Source organism: Serinus canaria, chromosome 2 (assembly GCF_022539315.1).
Source record: "Serinus canaria isolate serCan28SL12 chromosome 2, serCan2020, whole genome shotgun sequence".
NCBI lineage: Eukaryota > Metazoa > Chordata > Aves > Passeriformes > Fringillidae > Serinus > Serinus canaria.
The window spans coordinates 69,965,714-69,980,546 of record NC_066315.1 but is presented as its reverse complement, the minus strand read 5'-3'; the positions used below and the strand labels follow the sequence as shown (position 1 = coordinate 69,980,546).

The 14,833-nt window shown below is 43.4% G+C and overlaps 1 protein-coding gene across 1 annotated transcript in view; it reads left to right on the top strand.

Annotated features, from left to right (window-relative positions):
- The first annotated feature begins 2,190 nt into the window (after window positions 1-2,190).
- PHLPP1 (PH domain and leucine rich repeat protein phosphatase 1) overlaps window positions 2,191-14,833 on the top strand; it is a 150,654-nt gene continuing 138,011 nt past the window's right edge. The window contains 1 exon segment of the mRNA XM_050971019.1: window positions 2,191-2,423. Within this exon segment, the coding sequence (XP_050826976.1) occupies window positions 2,191-2,423 (233 nt within the window).

The following is a 14,833-nucleotide window of genomic DNA, read 5'->3' as shown; positions in this document are numbered from 1 at the left end:
ATTGATTTCACCCTGGGAATTGCACAGGCACGAATCTTACTGATATAACTGTATGGAAGAATTGCCAAGGAACTTCATTCTATATGAAATTGCTTATTGCGTAATTTTAAAGTTCCATGCTAATTCCTGCTATATCTAGCTTTGCCACCATAAATATTCATGAAGGAGAGAGAAAAGTGGGTGTAGGCAGGACTCCAGGTGGCAGAAGGGTTTTTACGTGACAGGCACCTCAGTAAGGTCATTCAGTGCATGGTTCTCCTCTTTCTGCTGAGAGCAGAGATTGCTGAGCCAAGGTGATCTCTGGCCTTATCAAAATCAGGGAAAACAGATGAGGAGCAATAAAAATAAAATGCAGCTCTATTGGATGAAGTTCCACAACAGCCCTTGCTCCAGTATTTCGGAAGCCAGGGTTCAGTTTAATCAAGCATAGCTTTCCTGAGCAGAGCTGCTCATGGGACTTGTGGGGATGCGTAGTGGCAGCTCCATCAACAAAGAGCCATTTTTCTTCATTATTAACAAAACATGGTTGGCTTGTGCTTTTTGGGCAGCCAAAGTGGAGGAAGAAATAGTGGGGAGAGTGGCAGAGAGCAGCCACTGGTCTTTTTCAAAGATTATGTCAAATACCTACACCCTGGCATTCCTGATATCCTCTCCTTGTCGCTCCCTGGGCTGCCTTGGGGATATTTCCCTGCTCCCCAGGTTCAAAACAGCACAACAGCTCTGGCATTAATGGTATGGCTGAGCATCGAGTTTCTGCAGGGCTGATTTATGCTGCAGGAAAGTGTTTTTTGCTCTGAACCAACTCCTTTCAATGGCACTGTGAGAAACTGGCCTCATCAGTCCCGTGAGCTGGGGTGGGACATGGTGTGCCAGGGATGGCCACGTCTGTGTGGATCTGTGAATGCACAGATCTCTTGTGCTGGCTCCATGAGCAAAGCCTGGACCATGCTGTTTCCATGAAATCTGCTGATTTACTGTTTTATTTTACTTTTACGTGACACGTACCAGGGTGTGACTCACTTATTTGCTCTCTAAAACCTTTTATTCTTTAATTGCTGCAGTCTCCCATCCTCAGCACAGGAGGGAAATGCCCAGGAAGAGGACACCTGGCAAGCCAAGCACGTACAAAGCATTGCCCCGACATGCAGGGGCAAGCGAGGGCCAAGGTGTGAGCTGAGAGGGGATTATCAAGGGACACCAGGAACCTCATTCTAATGTGAATCACATCAGGAATCCCATTCTATGATCTCTAATTCCTGAAACAGGAATGCTTCCATCATGCACCTTTCTGTAGAGGAGGTGTTTAGTGCCTTTAGTTTCTACTTTTCTTACCCAAAACACCAGTTGCATGTGGGTAGGTAACGCAAACACCAGCAGCACCAGTGGGAAAGATGGGTGACTCTAACAAGGAAGGAGTTCATGCAGAAGTTAATTATTTGCAAAATGGCAGTGATACTTTGACCTCAGATACTTGAAGACCTGGTACTCATGGCACCTCTGGGCCATGAGTAGTTAGTTTTCCGTAAGACTTGATGGAGGATGAGTCAAACTGTGACTTTGTACAGAGATGGACGAATTAAAAAATGCTCTCCCTTAAAACTGAGAGCAAAGGAGAAAACTGGCCAACTTCATGTCAATGCCCTGGAATTACTGGATCAAGTAATCAAATGTGGGCTAATTCACACTTGGTGATAAAAGGAATGAGCACTAAATGAGCTCAAGCAAATTTATTTCCTTTTATGGCAGCCATCAGTTTTACAGAAAGGAGATGCCACGTCACGTATCTTGCTTTCTAAGTGCTTTTGACTGTGTCTCTGATGCCATTCTCATCATAAGTAAGCTCAAAAGAGAAATTTACAAGATGCTGACACAAGGCTTGACAAATTGTAGCAAGAGGGTGAGTGACAGCAGGAGCAGTGGCCCTACCAGGAACAGCAGGGCACGCTGGTGCCGGGGCTGGCATCGTCACTGGTGTCGCTGAGGGGACACTGTGCTGGTGTGGGGGGAAACACAGGATGCCATTCAGAACGGGGACAAGGTCACATGAGATGGTGCTGTCAGACAGGAACAATGGTCAGATCCAATCAGCAATAGCCCAGATTTCTGGGCAGGAACCTGGCTTGTAAAGCCTGGGAGCACCATGTTTCTGAGACAAAGGCAAGCACTGCACTGGGATGTACCAACGAGGGTATGGCTCGCAAGGTGCAGGCACAAGCCCTTTTCTTCTACCCTGCTGCTAGTCAGGTGGTTTTGGGGTCAGGCTTTCCCAGAACAAGAGCACCCCAGCTGGACACAGGGGCAACCATGTGGCTGGCAGGAGGCCTGGAGAACAACACCTATGAGGAAAGTCCAAAGGCACTGCCCTTGCTCTGCCTGAAGAAGGAAAGAAGGGTATTTCAACACGTGGGGCTGCGAAGCGGAAGGCAATTATTCTGCTCTGCCTGTGGGGCAGCAAGGCGGTTTCGGGTTAGTCACTGGGAAATAATTAGAGCTGGTCAGGGCAGCGGGACAGAGGACAGACAGCAGCCAGGCATGGAGGCAATGGAGCCTCTCTCTCTGCATATCTAAAAGACAACCTGTTGGAATATCATGGGTATAGTTTATATATTATTGTTGACATTATACTATAAGTAATATTTTTGTATGGTATCTATAATACTCTACGTCAGTAAGAGACAGTAAATATCCCACTGGGATCCCTTCCAGCCTTCATTCTTCATTGAGCACAGCTCAGATTGAAATTCTGCATGTTCCACATCACTTGTAGGAGAAAAATCACCCATGCAGAGCTCAGCATGAATGCCAAGTAGGAAATGTCTCTCACCACAGTGCACTAGTCCATGTTCTTTAGGCCATAGGACACATCCAACTTTGGGGAGTCTGCCAGAAGCTCCAGAGAGTCAAGATCTGCAGAGAGTTAACAGCACCAGGGCAAAATCTGAACCACCCCAAAGTACTAAAACAGCACAGGTCAGGGACCGTGAAGAAAGATTTGCCTACAGATCAGGGAAGTTGCAAAACCAGTATCCTTTTGGGCTGGGAGCTCTTAGAGCAAGCTTTGCACATACTTTCAACTGCATCCCCCCTTCTGAACAAGCCAACACAGAGTTTAAGTCCTTACCAAGCTGGAGCTTTAAGAGAAACAATGTAATTTCTGACTTATGCCCTAGGATGTCTGTGGCTCTCTTCTCCTGGCCCTGTGCCTGAGGCTGACCAAACCTGAAACTTGATTTGGAGGGCAGCACCAGATGTTCCAGTTTGCTCCAAAGGGACTGATGGCAAGAAGAAATACATTGAAGATCTTTTTAGTTGTGGGTACATAGCTGGCCTGTGCAGAGCTGACTTCTATGTCCCTGTGAACAGTGACCTACACTCCAGGAACTATTCTTTCAGCCTTAACATCCTCACCAGCTATTGGAAGGCATTTTGATAATTATGTCAAGCATAAGGAAAACATCTCTATAGTTACTCAGTAACTAAGATACTTTGTCAACACAAAACTGACAGGGTTCTTATTGCCTATTAGTTACTTGAAAAAAAATGGAATTATTTACTACAGAGGCATTCAATATATTGTATTTGCTAATGCTGCATTTGAGTGCTATAGCCATGGAAATCAGGATGATTTAGTAGCCTAGAGCTTGTCATGTTTGCATCATGGAGAAGCTTCTTTAGGAAAAAAAAAGTTTGCAGGGGATACTTTATATACATAAAGTGTATTTTGTTTGATGGCAAATTAAATTGACAATCAGAAGATACCAATACTGTAAAGTTACTTGTTACCATCTCCCAATTAATTTCCAAATACATGCATCACTGTGCAGGAACTTGAATTACTATGGGCATTTGAAGTCCCTTGAGTTTATTCAAGTCAAGTTAAGAAAAGAAAATTTTGGTAAATATGGCAGAACAAAAATGCTGCCTTCTGTCTGTGGGTCAGTGAAGTTGCCTCCTCCTAAGCATCAAGAAAATGAAAGCTGTTCTGTGAGAAAACAGCTGTTTAGGAAGATCCTTTTAAGCATAGATGCCGGCATACTGCTGGGAGCTTGGCTCCTTTTAATGTTTTGCTACTGCCTTTTGATTTATTATGTGTTCCGTTCTCCCCTGGCCCCCTGCCCACCAATTCAAAATGAATGAAAGAGATTAGCTATGACAACGGCATGGGGAATGTGTGCACGAAAGAGGTGAGCCTAGAAGAATGAAACAAACCGCAGTATTCGATATTCTGCAGTTGGGTTTAATTAGGATAATTAATTGTTGCTCTTTCTCAAGTGGAATGAAGTGCACAGAGCCAAAGCCGAGTGGCTTTGGTGCTGGAGCTGCAGGGAGGCGGCAGAAGCCACCAGCTCAGCCACCAGCTGGCAAGGAGAGCCCCTGTCTCTTTGGGGAGCAGCACTGTGCTCCCTCGCTGCCCTCGCACGCCTTGCCACAAGCACACACTTGTCACAAGCACACCCTCCCGGGGCCATCCTGCTGCCCCGGCCTGGCCTGCAGCTCCACGGGCTCACCCACACCTCCCTCCGCCCAGGGAGTCCCCAGGTGCCGGCGCTGCCTTGGTGCCAGCAGCAGCAGCTCAGCCTTTTGGAGGGGCCTCCGTGCAAACTCCCTTTAATTGTCAGCGAGCATGGAGCATTATGCAAACAAATTTCACTGGAAACCATAGGAAAAGAAATTACAAGATCCCCTGCTGCTTAGAAGCGACTCCCTTGCTTTCTAAAGTAGGCTGCATAAATATTGATCTAGCCGGGATATGCCCTACATTCATTTGCACAGACATTATAAATGTGCTTGAGAATGAGAAATCAATCTTGTTTTCCTGCGTGGTAACCATGTACAGCCAAAAATGTGTACTGATAATGCAAATCACAGTTCTCAGGCTTGCCACTTAAACACGGAGTCAGAAAAGGTGTTCTTGGGGAATCCAGGAGAAAAAGATCTTCTTCCCTATTTGCTTCTTTTCAGGTATTTCCATGAATCCCTATACAGACCACCTAAAACATGAGCCCACTCCAATTCTAACCATAGTCTGTCATCTAACTAGTTTTCTGTATTTTGGCTGCTGAATTTGTTTAGGTTACTGTTTCATAACCTCCTCCTAGCCAGGTGAGGTACAACCTTAGGCATCCCCATAACTTTGTCTTCCTCTGTCATCAGCCTTCCGTCTGGCTGAGCACTGCAACACCGCAGCTGGGAAAATCATATCATTAGGTTGCAAAAGCAGTAGAGTTCCTGCACTAGAGAGCCACAGGGTGGCTTCTGAAGCACTGGGTGATTAATAATTAATATGTAATTGTTGGATAATCTGTTCATACAGTCCGAGTGTAGGAAATATATGAGTATCTTTTGTGGAGAATGCTGCAACTAAAATAATGAAATTTTAAAAAGCCCACTCTTGTTATAACACTACTTAATAACATAAATAGTGTAAAACTGCCATATCTTGCTATACATTGTAGTGAAAGATTCTGCCTTTTTACCAAGCAAAGTGTATGTGTTCATAAAGTAGGAGATGTGGCAAATGTTAGGTGACAGAGAGAAGGAATTGCATGTCTAGCTGGATTTTTAAAAGAAAATGACTCAACTGTTTTTAAATATGTGATCTGTAGCCTTCTTTGAGCTACCATTTAGCTGATTCCTCTGCTAGTTTTATTGGTTTGACTCATTATTTTCAGTTATTTTCATCTCAATTTACGCATTCTAAAAAACATCACCTTTACAGAAAGCATTAGAAATGGCTTTATTGCTTCAAGACAAAAACCTTCAAATTAAAAATGTAGAGTCCCTTTTCATAAACATAACTCCAGAATATAATGCAGTAAATGGAATGGGATAATGGAATGGAATAAAAGCTTTAGATGGTGAAAATGGTATCTTTAACGACCTGGCAAAGGCAGGAAGAAAAGATGAGTCAAGCGATCCCTATTTCTTCTAATTACTCGCCATGCTGACAGAGCTCATCACCATTGGCCTCAAAATGAAATAATTGTCATGCTGCATTTCAAGGCTGTGATTCAGGGGCTGTGGGCTGTGTCTTTCTGTTTCACAACATTGTTATATATGGAGATACTCAACTATACTCTGAGGTTGCTGAACTTGGAATATTCCTGCATTGCACAAGTAGGGTTTTTTTGAATGCTGACTGAAATATGCAGAACTTGATAACCTATCAATTTACTCTCAGTGACTAATGATCCTGTGTTAAAATGCTGGATATTCTTATAATGGGCAGATGCTCCACTTTATAAAACGTGGTTTGTTCAGCAGTACATTCAATGTGATTTGTAGCTATGGTGCAGAAGCAATCCAAAATGATAACTTTGCTTACTGAAGGTAGCTGTCAGGCTATACTAAGTGGAGGAGCAGAAGCACTGCTTTTTTCAGAAAGCAGTGCCTTCCAACAAAACAATTTCTGCCAAAGATACGGAGCTTAGAGAATAATGCTATGTTACAGCTGAAGTACCAGGATAATTGAGCCTATAACATCTGCTCTAAATGTAGTGACACCAAAAATAAGCCCTTCTGTCTGTGTTGCTGTTCCTTGTTAAAGCAGAGTGCAAATATGCAACATGACCCCAGCACATCAGGGAATTTGGGAACAGAAGCAGCTTGCTATCACAATTACCCTTCCCCTGCCAAAGAAGGAATCTTCTCAGCAAAAATATAACAGAGACATTGCTTGGTTTGTTTTCCAATAACCTTTACAACAAAGAAAAAGGGATGGTAGCCCCTTTAATAAGGGATGTTCTCGTGACTGTTTTAAAACTAGAAGAAAGCATTAGGGTTAAGGTTGATTGATTTTACCTTGATTTTTAGTCATAGAAGCACAGAATGGTTTGGGTTGGAAGAGACCTTAAAGATCATCTATTTTCAACCTTCCAGCCATGAGCAGGGATACCTTCCACTAGCTTGCTCAATTAGAAATTGCTAAGTTTCTCATAAGATATTGTACTGAATCATTCCTGAAAGAAAAAGGGGGAAGGGAGGCAGTGAAAAAATATAGATGTGTTGTAAGGACTAACTCTCCTAAGACTTTCTCTTTGTTCCAAAGTACTATTGAGTTTGATTAACCAGAACCCTTAATTTGCGTATTCCACTCTGCTGTGGTTTCCCCTGGTTTGAAGCAGTAGGAAACCAATCCCAGCCCCTGTCCAGCAAATCCACTCACAAATACATGCTGCTGGTTTCCCTTCCACAGTATAAACACAAAGGAATATTCAATTAAATTGAAAAAGGACACATTTAAAACTGATAAAAAGGAAATATTTTTTTTTTTTTGCACAGCATACAGTTACTCAGCCAAATCCCTTCCTACCTAGTATCATCACAACCAAAATCTTAGCAGGAGTCAAAAGAGGACTGCTAATACATGCATAAAAATAAACAAGAGCTTTGGAAGGGATTTATACTCATGCTTTTGGGGTAAAGCCAGCTTCCAATCACTGCAGTTTTGGGAATAGGTTTCTGAGACTGGCTATCCCCCACCATCTACCACAATTGTCCTTTCATCTTTCCTTCAAGTGTGGGGTAACAGCCCCTTTGCAGCAGAATGCTATCTAGAAGGACCAGTAGTCTAATCCACTTATGCTGCTGAAAAGATGTAGGTAGGGAATCCTGCGAACGATTAACAAATCATTTCAATATCTCAGCTCTTGCCAAAAAGCAGCCCTTGCTTAGGTATTTGACAATCTGTCGTTACACTCGTTCAACAGCGACCACATTGACAACTGATTCCTGGCTGAGTGACTCAGCCTGCTAATTCCAGCCTGCCAGAACTTCTCTGAGGTTTTGTGCACTGCGAGGCCCTGGGTGATGTGATCTCGCTTTGACGCTCGCCCCACTCCTGGAAGGATGACCTGAGGAGGCCCAGAGGTCATCCACCATAACACACGTTACTGACCAATACTTCCTCTCTGTAGTGAGACGTGTTCATTGGACATCTCATACAGAGGCTTTCCAAATTTCTTGGCTTTCTTTAGTCAGTGCATCCCTTCCAGGATGGTTGTGGAGCAGCCTGCTTTTTTGGCTGCCTGAGCTCTGTCACTCCATGGTGACTCCAGAGCAGTGTGACCACTCCTCTGACAGCTGGTCTGCACCACTGATGACAGAAGGAGAGTCACTAGAGCCTTTTTAGTAGCTGCTGTCTGCATGTTCCTACACAGCTTCCCTGAGAGCTCCTGAATGGGGTTGCTGGTCTCGGAGAGCTCCATGGTCTGTCTGTTCTGGAAGAGCATTCATTCTCAGAGTAAGGGAAGAGGAGCAGGTGTGCTGGTGGCAAATTCTCCCTCATGGCAGCAGAACTCTGGCTAAAGCACCTGAAACAAAACATCACACACTGGGAATCAGTGGATACTTTTTGCAAGCAATGCCACCATGTGGGGGAATGATGTGATAAATGGGTTTCCAGCAGTCACCTAAAAATCTGCTGCAAGTTCCTTGTATGCTGGGATCTGATATGAAGAAAATATAAAAGGGCAGCCAAGAATGGTAGGACACAAAATACTTGGCTACCACCCAGAAACGCCTGCAGGCCAGCTGCGCTAAGCCGTGGCGGATGTGAACCCTGGCCAGCAGCCTGGCTGCAATCGCTGTGGAGAAGAGCTCCCTGGCTGGCTCTTGTGTGATGGACTCTGGACCAGCCTCATGGAAAACCCCACCACCTGGGCTTCTTTCAAAAGCCTGACCGCTCACAGTCACAGGTAGCAAGGGAGCTCTATCCCTTTGTCTCTTCAACTCTGCAGGAAAACTCTTCACCGTGTGCATCACCTTTTTTTTTTTTTTTTTTTTTGTCAGAAAGCGGGTTCTGGAAAGCTTTGGTTCCTGGCAGTATGGCATTCCAGATCCACTCCTAGTGCAGGACAGATCTGTTTGGTGAGGCAAGGAAGCGTGTCAGGTTGCTAGAAGGTGAAGTTTGTGCTATTATTATGAAAGCAGGTTATCAGTACCTCTTGGCAGAAACAATGTTCCTAAAAATCTGGCTGACTTCCAAACACAGCATTTCCCAACTGCATGGGGGCCACCAAGGGGTTTTCACAATGGCTTCACTGCCTGTCTTATGAAGAGGCTGATGAAAATCCAACTCCAAGGCATGTCTTGATCTGCAGGGTGCTTAGGTCACAGGCACTGAATACCTTGGAGAACATGCTACCAGTGACAGTGCCTGGGCATGTATGCTTTTGGGAAAACGAAGAGCTCATTCTGCTCTAGCAATGAGAATTCACATCAGTTTGGAGAACCTGCTTTTTACCCTTGCTCTGACCAGAAAAGGTGGAGTCTCACAGGGCATTCAGATCTGTTCTTGGCACTTAGAAAGCAACAAAGGACACCTTTAGAAAGGCAAAAGCAGGATGATGCTGACTCTGAAAGAGTTTGGATGTCAATTATATACACCTGACTGTAGTTTGGTGTATCCTGACCAACATCTGCAAAGCTAACAATGCACACTTTCACCTCAGTCAAACCTGGATCCTCAAATATTAGCTGTTCTCCCTTTCCTATGGTTACCCTTCCTGGCTGTGCAAGGCCAGCTTCTGCACAGACTGACAGACAGCACGGAGCAGGGCACCACAGTGACCCCCCCCCGTGGGTTACTGTATGGGGAGCCACATGATCTGTCGGTGAAATGACAGAGTCATTTTCCTGGAAGTTTAGTTTAGCCTCACCCATGAATACCGAGCCCATTCCCATCGTTCCAGTGTATTGCAAAGAGCTCTCTTAATCTCATGCAAGAGCGTGTCACAGCCCTGTGACTACGCAGTCATAGCTGGCGTGGCTGAGCCCGGGTGCAAGGGAGGGGTGGAGCTCTGAAGCCAAGGCACCTCTGGTAGCCACATCCATGTGCTGCTGACCCGGCACATGAAAGCCGTTCTGCACACAAGTTCATGGCTGCCAGCCTACAAGTCAATGGGCATTTTGTCAGTTGAATAGCTAAGGGAGAAAAAAACCCCTACTCTCCTAGATTTATGGTCATTTTCATCAAAGCTCAGATATGTTCACTACAGCTTACCTGAAAGCCCTTCTGAGAGGGGTGCCTGGGGAGCCATAGAAGTGACAGTGAGCTATTTTAGTATTAACTTCTAAGTTGATCCTGCCAATATTTTAATTATATAAGGCTTTATTTTGTAAATTTCCTTGGAGGATTTCTGTGTTTACTCTTAACAAGAGACACCTTTGGTGTTGAAGAAATAAATTTTAAAAGGCTGCTTCAAAGGACAAAATGTGCATCTTTGTTTATACTTCAAGTAAAGTACTGTAGATGCAGCTGTTGATAGCACTCTGTACTAGGATAAATCATGACTAACACATATTTTGAGTGTTTAGCTTCCCCTGGGCTAGTCTCACTTCAGTGCTTATGACATTCACAAATAAATAACTGGCATTTATGTGATAGATTTTTACTGTATTAAAGGGAGATTACCTGAGATTCTTCAGGTACAATTTGTTTTAATGCAGAACATTCCCATTATCCTGCTGGCAGTGCTGCTCCCATCATCCTGGCACACAGGAGTGGCAACACACCATGCAGAAGAGGCAAAGACAAGTGAGTAGGGGCATGACCTTTCTAAGCCAACTTTGCTGCCAAACCTGCTGTACGGCGGAAACATATCCCCAGTCTCACATGAAAGGCCTTTATGCACAGCCTTTAAACAACAGGCAGTAACCTTCCTCCAAGATATTTACAAGGGAATTAATGGGAGATGACTAACCTCGTGAAAAGCTGATACCAAAAATGTTGGAGTCTCTTGGGTCACTTCAAATGCGCCAGTCATGCTATTTAGGGCATTATGTAAAACCATCACATTCAAGCCACTGTGTTGGCTGCAGCTTAATGAATCCACTCTAATCCATCTCTATCAGTAGTGATGAATACTGTACCTTGAGGAGTTGTAGAGCTCTGAAACAAAAAGGGCTTAAGACGCCATATGAGGAAGAAAGATAAAAAGAAATAATTACAAGGAAGGATTTATAAAGTTCTGGAAGAGAATCTTTTAGTGCACTAATATCTAACAGGCAGCAAAGCTCTTTTTTTAAAAAAATAAGCAACAAACAAAACAAATAGCTTAAAATGGAAGAGTTGAAGACACAGTAAGAGGATTAGTGTATGGTGTTGCTGAGTCTGTTGGCAATTACAAAGTCTGACTTTGGAAATAGTATCAACACAAATTAAATGCAAAATTTGTAAAATATTGGTTTAATTTTAACATAGTATTTAACATAGAATGTATAACATAGACCTGTAATCAATCCAGGTATAACAAAGCTGAAGTTCTTTCTCCTCAAGTTTGCTACTCTGCAGGTGGCTTTCAGCTGTACAGTTAACTCATAATCAGCTGCTCATTGCCTTGAACTGCAGCAGAGGTGCTGCTGTTTCCTGTCTTTCTTCATGTGACAGAAGCAAGAAGTTTGTGCTGCAGACAAAATTCCAAAATTTGCTAAGGAAGCTGCACCTCCCGACTGTTTACCTGCAATGCTAACAGAGCCCAGCCTGTGCATGTCACAACGGGAAACATTTATGTAATCAAAGGATCTCTACACCACTGCTGCAGGCTTTGGAAAACCATGCCTTGCTGAAAGCAATACAGGTTAGCTCTACAAGAAACTGAAATTCAAGTGGCCAAGTACTGCAAGTGAGAATCACCGTCACTTGAACAACCTCACAGCTGGATTCTGCACCCGCCTCCAGCCCCTCTGCCCAGAGGGAGCTGGGACAGGACTCCAGCTTACCAAGAAGGAAGTTTCAAAGCCTGGCACTTCACTTTCAAACCATAGGGACCTGATTTGTGCCTATCATCTTTAGAGGAGTCTAATGTGCAGCCAAGAAGGTCCCTGCCTCTTTTCTCCTCTCCTCTCTCCTTATTATGAAAATATTTACACTTGCTCTCATTTGTGACGTGCTTTGAAGTGCACTGCTGAAGAACATGTAGTAGTGTTGATATTACTTGTATGGAAGTGGTTTCGGAATCAGAAACACAGATCAAATCTTGCTGAAAATTATTTAGGGAGCTGTAATGGTAGCTCATAAGAATCCAGTGTTACTGAATGTTTAAACAAAAGAGCGACTCTAAGATCACTTACAGCCTCAAAATTATATTTCAGGCATTGAGTAATGGAAACTCCCTGTTCAAGAATAGTTCTTAATCATATCCTCAATATAAGAACACTTTTACATACAAACATTTCCCTGAATTAGCACCACCTTAAATACCTTACTACCCTGAAGGCCCTACATGCCAAGATGAGCACAACTGCATGGAACATACACACACTACTGCACTCAAGTTCGCAGCTCGAGCATAAAATTTCAGTTCCTTGTTATCTGTATATCCAATTGGTTCCTACAGCTGTGGCCATTGCAAATATGAATGAGGGGCACAGATGCATACCTAGGATTTTGAAAAATGACATTAATCCCTACTGATAAAATACTATTTTGAGAATGGTTTCCATATGACAACATTCAATTTCTCTTCAGAAAGAAGGTTATTCTTACTACATTGTTTAATTTGAAATGGTCCCTTTGCTCATCCATCTCCTGCTCCTGAATTACATATACAGTGGCAAATGTCTTTTGTTTCAGCGTTTTGACATTGAAATAAGTCTTCTGCTTTGTCATCTGTAGAAAACTTCTCCCTTACTACAAAAACAGACTACTAAGGAAGAGAGCTGAGTAAGCTCCCTAACACTCTGCAGGGTTGAAGGACATTAAATTCTTTCTTTCTAAGCTCCCTCTCCACTTTCACATGCTAACTGGAATCACTAAAGTGATTCATACCTTTATGAAACATTGATGAACATTTAGCAGCATCATTGAAGATGACTTAGAGCAGAGAAAGTATAAATATAATCTTTCCCAAGCATTTCTCAGCACTCAGCTTTTGATCCAGAACTGATTGTCAGTCAATTTTTCTGTAGTCAAGGACTGGGGATTAAGCAATTCCTATTTAATGATGGCATATTATTTTGCAATGATATCTTTGAAAACAAAACTGAAACTGGGTATTCACTGCATATTTGATATAACTAAAAACAATCCCTTTGAGTGTAGTTCATGGTAAAACTGAGCTTACAAAAGCTGTTTACTATCCCACTGCAGCAGACATTTCTGAAAAATTAGAACAAATAAGCCATCATTGAATTGTCTATTCACTATAATTATTAACTATAGCTAAACCAAGATGTTACCAGAAATGAAGGGGTATAATGCTAACAAAGGAGAGAAAAGAACAGAACCAGCAGCAATATTAATCAAAGCGGGACCTGGTCCTTTCTTCTACATTCATAATGAAAGAGTAAGGAAAACCACAGACATCAGCTGATGCCCATAATCTGTCCCTTCCCTTGCAGAAACATCTAATAACAGCACAGTGTATCCCTGAGGGCTTTAAAGGAATCTGTGAGAACTGGGGGAGGCAGATTTCAGGAGAGGCTGAGCAGGAATTAACACACTCCAAGCACCACTGCAGTTACTCAGTCAGCTTCAGGGCTGTGTATGCAGCCTGATGCCTCCTGCTGTAGCCGTAGCAGCTGCCAGCAGAAACGTAGACAGTGAAGATCACAACAGAATCAGCCTCTGTGAGGATTTCAGATAAGGTCTGGACATAAAACTGTCTTCAAAAGTCTTCTTGTGGTTTCAAGACCTTCTGGCATTTTCCTGCACTTATGTGTGAGAGTGTATAGTTTGTTCATTCAGTATAAAAAGTTTTGGTATGGAGTAATTTGTAGTAATCTCAGATAAATTACTTTTTTTTCCCTCATTTTTTGTTGCCAACTCCTGTAATCAGAAAACTCCTCCTCAAGATTGCCTGAGTCTGGTCGGAAAACTGCAGATTGCAAACCACCCTGTTTCATTTTACCTGTCTCCCAAACAGCTGTCATCAATCCAACTTTAGAAAAGGGAAATGTGTATTTCACCTTTCCACTTCCTCCAGTCAAACATCAATTTCACAAACTCCATTCCCAGGTATGACAACACCAGTTAATCCCTATAAAAATTCACAATTTCAGGAGAGTTTAAAAGTATATAAGAGATACGGGGAAATGGAAAATAGCAGAGCTTTCTCATAATCTGCAGAATTCAATTTAAATATGCATGTACTTAGAGATTTCAAGCACACTTCCTTGCACAATGCAAAAATAATCAGGCTGGGTACTGCTAACATTTGGAGGTGCTAGGCCACTACAGAAACTGTCGCCATCATATTCAGCAAAGTATGGAAATCAACCACATGCTCCCTTTTCTTCTCACAGCTCAACTCGGGGCTCAATAGGATGCCAGGAGCCTCACTGCAGCCTTCTGCTCCTGAACAAATGTCATGGGGCAGAGATAAATCCAACAACTTCCCCACACCCTCTGGACTTTAGTACAGCTACTTTGTGTTTTAATTGCATAAAGCCATTCATGAGTAGGGCTGCTGGCAGCAGTGAGTTAGCCTGGCAAGAGGGAGAGCGAGGTCAGCTCAGTCCCCGGCCCCTTCTCTGAGCTGTATCGCAGACGGCGCCTGCTCTGTGCGGACTCACGGAGAAAATCCAGAGCCGTGGCTATACCAGTCCACTCCATGGAGGATCTGGCCCAAGGCTGTCCAAATGACCTTAACGGTGTGTTCCTATGCCGTGGGATTTATCTCCTCAGAGGACACAACAAGGGTGTGTTTAAGTCTACCCAAGAGAGAAAACAAAGCCTGCCAGGGAATACTGTTGCTGCTTCTAAGCACCTTGGGGTAAAGGCTCTGGAGCTAAAAAAAAACCCCACAGCTATTTGAGTCAAAGGGCAATGCAATGCTGGCATGTGACCAAATGTGCATAGATTACCCAAGTGTAAAATTCAGGCTGAAAATTG